Below are 7,389 nucleotides of genomic sequence, written 5' to 3' on the forward strand. Positions count from 1 at the left end.
CAAATTCTCTAAAACATTTTTGCCGGCGGCTTGTGGTAGAGAAATTAATATAAAATTATCTTGCAGCAGCTCTGGTGGACATTCCTGTGGTCAGCACGCCAATTGCACGCACCCTCAAAACCTGAGACATCTGTGGCATTGTGTTGTGTGACAAAACTGCACATTTTAGAGTGGCCTTTTATTTTCCCCAACACAAGGTGCACCTGTGTAAAGATCATGCTGTTTAATCAGCTTCTTGATATGCCACACCTGCCAGGTGGATGGAGTATCTTGGCAAAGAATAAATATTCACTAACAGGGATGTAAAAAAATGTGTGCACAAAATTTGAGAAGAATAAGCTTTTTGTGAGCATCAAAAAATTCTGGGATATTTTATTTCTGGGATATTTTATTTCAGCTCACAAAACATGGGACCAACGCTTTACATGTTGCGTTTATATTTTAGTTCAGTAATATATTGTGTTTTTATATTCTAAAGCCACAATCCGTGATTGAGTTTACATTATATCCCAAAAATCTTTGCACCATTGATTGTTGGAGAATATCAAATACTGTGGAATGTCTCATGACCTCTGAACTACTGATCACCCTGACCTCAGGACTAGTGATCGGCCTGACCTCAGGACTACTGATCGCCCTGACCTCAGGACTACTGATCGCCCTGACCTCTGGACTACTGATCATCCCCATTAGAACTTAAAAACTGAACTAAATAGTAGGCTTTTATTTCAATGTTTACAAACAATACCAATGTAAACACCTCATTTAAAACTTATGGGACAATTACTCTGCCACTTAGCATTTACAATATACATGGAGTGCACAAACATTAGGAACACCAGGCTTTTTCCATGAAATAGATTGACCAGGTGAATCCAGGTGAAGCTATGATCCCTGTTAAATCCACTTGAATCAGTGTAGATGAAGGGGAGGAGACAGGTTAAAGAAGGATTTTTAAGCCTTGAGACAACTGAGACATGGATTGTGTATGTCTGCCATTCAGAGGGTGAATGGGCAAGACAAAAGATTTACGTTTCTTTGAACGGGGTATGGTAGTAGGTTCCAGGCACACCGGTTTCTGTCAAGAACTGCAACGCTGCTGGGTTTTTCAAGCTCAACAGTTTCCTGTGTGTATCAAGACTGGCCCACCTCGCAAATGACATTGAGCAAACTTGACACAACTGTGGGAAGCATCCCCGATGAACACATTTGATACCTTGTAGAGCCCCGACAAATTGAGGCTGTTCTGAGGGCAAAAAGGGGTGAAACTAATGTTTTGTAAATATATATATTTGTCACTAGGCATGTACAGTGAGGGAAAAAAGTATTTGATCCCCTGCTGATTTTGTACGATTGCCCACTGACAAAGAAATGATCAGTCTATAATTTTAATGGTAGGTTTATTTGAACAGTGAGAGACAGAATAACAACAAAAAAATCCAGAAAAACGCATGTCAAAAATGTTATAAAATGATTTGCATTTTAATGAGGGAAATAGGTATTTGACCCCTCTGCAAAACATGACTTAGTACTTGGTGGCAAAACCCTTGTTGGCAGTCACAGAGGTCAGACGTTTCTTGTAGTTGGCCACCAGGTTTGCACACATCTCAGGAGGGATTGTGTCCCACTCCTCTTTGCAGATCTTCTCCAAGTCATTAAGGTTTCGAGGCTGACGTTTGGCAACTCGAACCTTCAGCTCCCTCCACAGATTTTCTATGGGATTAAGGTCTGGAGACTGGCTAGGCCACTCCAGGACCTTAATGTGCTTTTTCTTGAGCCACTCCTTTGTTGCCTTGGCCATGTGTTTTGGGTCATTGTCATGCTGGAATCCCCAACCACGACCCATTTTCAATGCCCTGGCTGAGAGAAGGAGGTTCTCACCCAAGATTTGACGGTACATGGCCCCGTCCATCATCCCTTTGATGCGGTGAAGTTGTCCTGTCCTCTTAGCAGAAAAAACACCCCCAAAGCATAATGTTTCCACCTCCATGTTTGACGGTGGGGATGGTGATCTTGGGGTCAGCATTCCTCCTCCTCCAAACACGGCGAGTTGAGTTGATGCCAAAGAGCTCCATTTTGGTCTCATCTGACCACAACACTTTCACCCAGTTGTCCTCTGAATCATTCAGATGTTCATTAACAAACTTCAGACGAGCATGTATATGTCCTTTCTTGAGCAGGGGGACCTTGCGGGCGCTGCAGGATTTCAGAACTTCACGGCGTAGTGTGTTACCAATTGTTTTCTTGGTGACTATGGTCCCAGCTGCCTTGAGATCATTGACAAGATCCTCCCATGTAGTTCTGGGCTGATTCCTCACCGTTCTCATGATCATTGCAACTCCACGAGGTGAGATCTTGCATGGAGCCCCAGGCCGAGGGAGATTGACATTTATTTTGTGTTTGTTCCATTTGCCAATAATCGCACCAACTGTTGTCACCTTCTCACCAAGCTGCTTGGCGATGGTCTTGTAGCTCATCCTTGTAGCCTTGTGTAGGTCTACAATCTTGTCCCTGACATCCTTGGAGAGCTCTTTGGTCTTGGCCATGGTGGAGAGTTTGGAATCTGATTGATTGATTGCTTCTGTGGACAGGTGTCTTTTATACAGGTAACAAGCTGCAGTTAGGAGCACTCCCTTTAAGAGTGTGCTCCTAATCTCAGCTCGTTACCTGTATAAAAGAGACCTGGGAGCCAGAAATCTTTCTGATTGAGAGGGGGTCAAATACTTATTTCCCTCATTAAAATGCAAATCAATTTATAACATTTTTGACATGCGTTTTTCTGGATTTTTATGTTGTTATTCTGTCTCTCACTGTTCAAATAAACCTACCATTAAAATTATAGAATGATCATTTCTTTGTCAGTGGGCAAACGAACAAAATCAGCAGGGGATCAAATACTTTTCCCCTCACTGTATATAATAACATGTTTTACGTGATATTTAGATACATATTTGTATAGACTACAGCTAATATACAATACAAGAGGCATTTGCATTTCACTGAATTCAATTCTATTTCCTTTCATTCAAATTTCAATTCTGTATCCTGTTTACAACTTCAATTCAAATTCAATTCTGTATCCTGTTTACAACTTCAATTCAAATTCAATTCTGTATCTTGTTTACAACTTCAATTCAAATTCAATTCTGTATCCTGTTTACAACTTCAATTCAAATTCAAGAATTGAATTGGAATTTGAAGTATTCTTAACTCAAGTCTGAATTGAGCCCAACGCTGACAGACAGACAGACAGTGATGTTATCTATTGATCATGTCCACCTTGACAGACAGACAGACAGACAGACAGACAGACAGACAGACAGACAGACAGACAGACAGACAGACAGACAGACAGACAGACAGACAGACAGACGGTGCCGTTATCTATTGATCATGTCCACTTTGAGTCGTAGTGAACTGATGGGGTCTTGACAGAACACAGAAAGGTATTCCACCACCCTGGAGTTCTGTCTCCTCTCGTCCTGCCGCGCCTGATGCTGCTCCTTCTCCCATCTCTCCTTCTCCCCGTCCACCTGGGCCAGAACACTCACCTGGACCGACCTCACCGTGGCGGCCAGCAGGAACAGTGCCCCCTGTAGGATGTGACATACTACTGCACACAGACTGAGCCCGGCTCCCAGCAGGTCCGGTACCGCTTCACATATCACACACACCCCCTCGAGGAAAAGAGGAGACGCCCGGCCAGCGGAGGCGGGGCCATGGTTTACCAGGTAACAGACAAAGCGGGCAAGGTGCAGTGTGGCGCGGCGCAGTGGGAGCACGGCTAGGTACAGGTGGCACGCTGCTTTGGTGAGGGCGTGGAGGAGGAGCCGCAGCTCCAGGACGGCGTTGCCTGGAGACAGGAGATAAAGGGTAACCACCGGTTACTAACCAGGTCAGCTGCTTAGAGTCAGGAGGCTTTAGGCTACAAACACTGTTTAACATCGGATTAATTCATCTGCTTTGATTAAGGCTGACGTCTCTCACCTGATTTCACTACCAGACTGACAGACAGACTGCAGGGCATACAGACAGACTGCCAGACAGACTGCCAGACAGACAGGCATTGGTTGCGTCCCAAATGGCAGCCTATTCCCGATATAGTTCCCAACTTTTTGACGTACAGGGGTCTGGTCAAACGAAGTGCACTATGTAGGGAATAGGGTGGTTATGGGCCCTGGAAGAAAGTAGTGCACTATGTAGGGAATAGGGTGGTTATGGGCCCTGATATAAAGTAGTGCACTATGTAGGGAATAGAGTGGTACTGGACCCTGATCTAAAGTAGTGCACTATGTAGGGAATAGGGTGGTTATGGGCCCTGATCTAAAGTAGTGCACTATGTAGGGAATAGGGTGGTTATGGGCCCTGATTTAAAGTAGTGCACTATGTAGGGAATAGGGTGGTTATGGGCCCTGATCTAAAGTAGTGCACTATGTAGGGAATAGGGTGGTTATGGGCCCTGATCTAAAGTAGTGCACTATGTAGGGAATAGGGTGGTTATGGGCCCTAGACTAAAGTAGTGCAGCTGTAATCTATAGGTCCCTACACTGCCCCAGCTGTAATCTATAGGTCCCTACACTGCCCCAGCTGTAATCAATAGGTCCCTACACTGCCCCAGCTGTAATCTATAGGTCCCTACACTGCCCCAGCTGTAATCTATAGGTCCCTACACTGCCCCAGCTGTAATCTATAGGTCCCTACACTGCCCCAGCTGTAATCTATAGGTCCCTACACTGCCCCAGCTGTAATCTATAGGTCCCTACACTGCCCCTGCTGTAATCTATATTGAAAAGTGACATTTAACCCTCCTTGAGGCAGTGTAGGGACCTATAGATTACAGTTGAGGCAGTGTAAGGACCTGTAGATTACAGCTGGGGCAGTGTAGGGACCTATAGATTACAGCTGGGTCCTCCACCTGTTATAACACTACTCTAGCTGGGTCCTCCACCTGTTATAACAGTACTCTAGCTGGGTCCACCACCTGTTATAACACTACTCTAGCTGGGTCCTCCACCTGTTATAACACAACTCTAGCTAGGTCCTCCACCTGTCATAACACTACCCTAGCTGGGTCCATCACCTGTTATAACACTACTCTAGCTGGGTCCACCACCTGTTATAACACTACTCTAGCTGGGTCCTCCACCTGTTATAACACTACCCTAGCTGGGTCCATCACCTGTTATAACACTACTCTAGCTGGGTCCACCACCTGTTATAACAGTACTCTAGCTGGGTCCTCCACCTGTTATAACACTACTCTAGCTGGGTCCACCACCTGTTATAACACTACTCTAGATGGGTCCACCACCTGTTATAACACTACTCTAGCTTGGTCCTCCACCTGTTATAACACTACTGTAGCTGGGTCCACCACCTGTTATAACATTACTCTAGCTGGGTCCAACACCTGTTATAACACTACTCTAGCTGGGTCCACCACCTGTTATAACAGTACTCTAGCTGGGTCCTCCACCTGTTATAACACTACTCTAGCTGGGTCCTCCACCTGTTATAACAGTACTCTAGCTGGGTCTTCCACCTTTTATATCACTACTCTAGCTGGGTCCACCACCTGTTATAACAGTACTCTAGCTGGGTCCTCCACCTGTTATAACACTATTCTAGCTGGGTCCACCACCTGTTATAACACTACTCTAGCTGGGTCCACCACCTGTTATAACACTACTCTAGCTTGGTCCTCCACCTGTTATTACACTACTGTAGCTGGGTCCACCACCTGTTATAACATTACTCTAGCTGGGTCCAACACCTGTTATAACACTACTCTAGCTGGGTCCACCACCTGTTATAACAGTACTCTAGCTGGGTCCTCCACCTGTTATAACACTACTCTAGCTGGGTCCTCCACCTGTTATAACAGTACTCTAGCTGGGTCTTCCACCTTTTATATCACTACTCTAGCTGGGTCCACCACCTGTTATAACAGTACTCTAGCTGGGTCCTCCACCTGTTATAACACTATTCTAGCTGGGTCCACCACCTGTTATAACACTACTCTAGCTGGTTCCTCCACCTGTTATAACACTACTCTAGCTGGGTCCTCCACCTGTTATAACACTACTCTAGCTAGGTCCTCCACCTGTTATAACACTACTCTAGCTGGGTCCACCACCTGTTATAACACTACTCTAGCTGGGTCCTCCACCTGTTATAACAGTACTCTAGCTGGGTCCTCCACCTGTTATAACACTACTCTAGCTGGGTCCACCACCTGTTATAACACTATTCTGGCTGGGTCCACCACCTGTTATATCACTACTCTAGCTGGGTCCACCACCTGTTATAACACTACTCTAGCTGGGTCCTCCACCTGTTATAACACTACTCTAGCTGGGTCCACCACCTGTTATAACACTATTCTAGCTGGGTCCACCACCTGTTATAAAACTACTCTAGCTGGGTCCTCCACCTGTTATAACACTACTCTAGCTGGGTCCACCACCTGTTATAACACTATTCTAGCTGGGTCCTCCACCTGTTATAACACTACTCTAGCCAGGTATGGTGGTATATTGTTCTTGTTGTTGCTATGGTTAAATGAATTAAACGATTTATAACAAAGGTAATGAAAGCTGTAATCATACCGCAATTAGGAGGAAGACCAGTGCGCTTGCCAGTACTGCACCGTTCCCTTGACGAAGAAAGCTCCCATACCTCTGCTAACCAGGTTCTCTTACCGTCGATATAACACAGCAGCCAGAGGAAGGCTATACTCGCAGCCAGGGTAGTCCACCAGTCCATGACATGTAGTCTAGCTGTCCTCTCTCTCTCTCTCTCTCTCTCTCTCTCTGCGGAGTGGACGATGCCTGATGCAATAAGGAGGCTCTGTGTGATAGTCTATGGGCATCGCACGACACGGCAAAGTGCGCTTCCTGATCAAGGTAAACGTAGTTGTATATTGGATATTCGATGGATTCGGTTTTCTCCTCAATAGCTCTTGAACCAAGCTTAACATGATTATGAAAATTATATATTCTGAATCAGGTTTGGATGGAGAACAATCCATGTTTTTATTAATTGTTTTATAAAATAAAATATGATTTCGGATTTCAATCGCTCTTATTAAAACAAATCATGCCATTACTATGATAATTCTATATTCTGAATCAGAAGATTTAAATTCCCTACAAAACAAAAGATGTGTATTTTTGCTCCATCCTCCTCTGATTCACATAACATACATTTCATAATCTTGGCACAGCTTGGTTCAACAGATCGATCACCTACTATCCAGTATGATACTAATGTGACCTTGGTGTGGCGGTACCATCTCATCCGGCTAAACCTCAGTATGATGTGGCGTCCTAGCTCTAAGCTACCACGGCAGAGAGAGACAGTAGGTGTGCTAACTGACTAACTAACTGT

The 7,389-nt window shown here is 44.9% G+C and overlaps 1 protein-coding gene across 2 annotated transcripts; it reads right to left on the bottom strand.

Moving 5' to 3' along the window:
* Positions 1-2,851: 2,851 nt before the first annotated feature.
* Positions 2,852-6,889, bottom strand: LOC106570990 (uncharacterized). Of its 2 annotated transcripts, none has more exons than XM_014143608.2 (2): positions 6,702-6,889; positions 2,852-3,853 (listed from the first exon to the last, which is right to left on the bottom strand). In XM_014143608.2, exons 1-2 carry the CDS (start codon positions 6,763-6,765, stop codon positions 3,381-3,383), a joined length of 537 nt encoding a protein of 178 aa, XP_013999083.1. In that variant the 5' UTR covers positions 6,766-6,889; the 3' UTR covers positions 2,852-3,380. The 2 variants fall into 2 exon arrangements, with proteins under 2 accessions (XP_013999083.1, XP_013999081.1); XM_014143606.2 differs by having other exon boundaries at positions 6,609-6,889.
* Positions 6,890-7,389: the final 500 nt, after the last annotated feature.

Source organism: Salmo salar, chromosome ssa15 (genome assembly GCF_905237065.1).
Source record: "Salmo salar chromosome ssa15, Ssal_v3.1, whole genome shotgun sequence".
Taxonomy (NCBI): domain Eukaryota; kingdom Metazoa; phylum Chordata; class Actinopteri; order Salmoniformes; family Salmonidae; genus Salmo; species Salmo salar.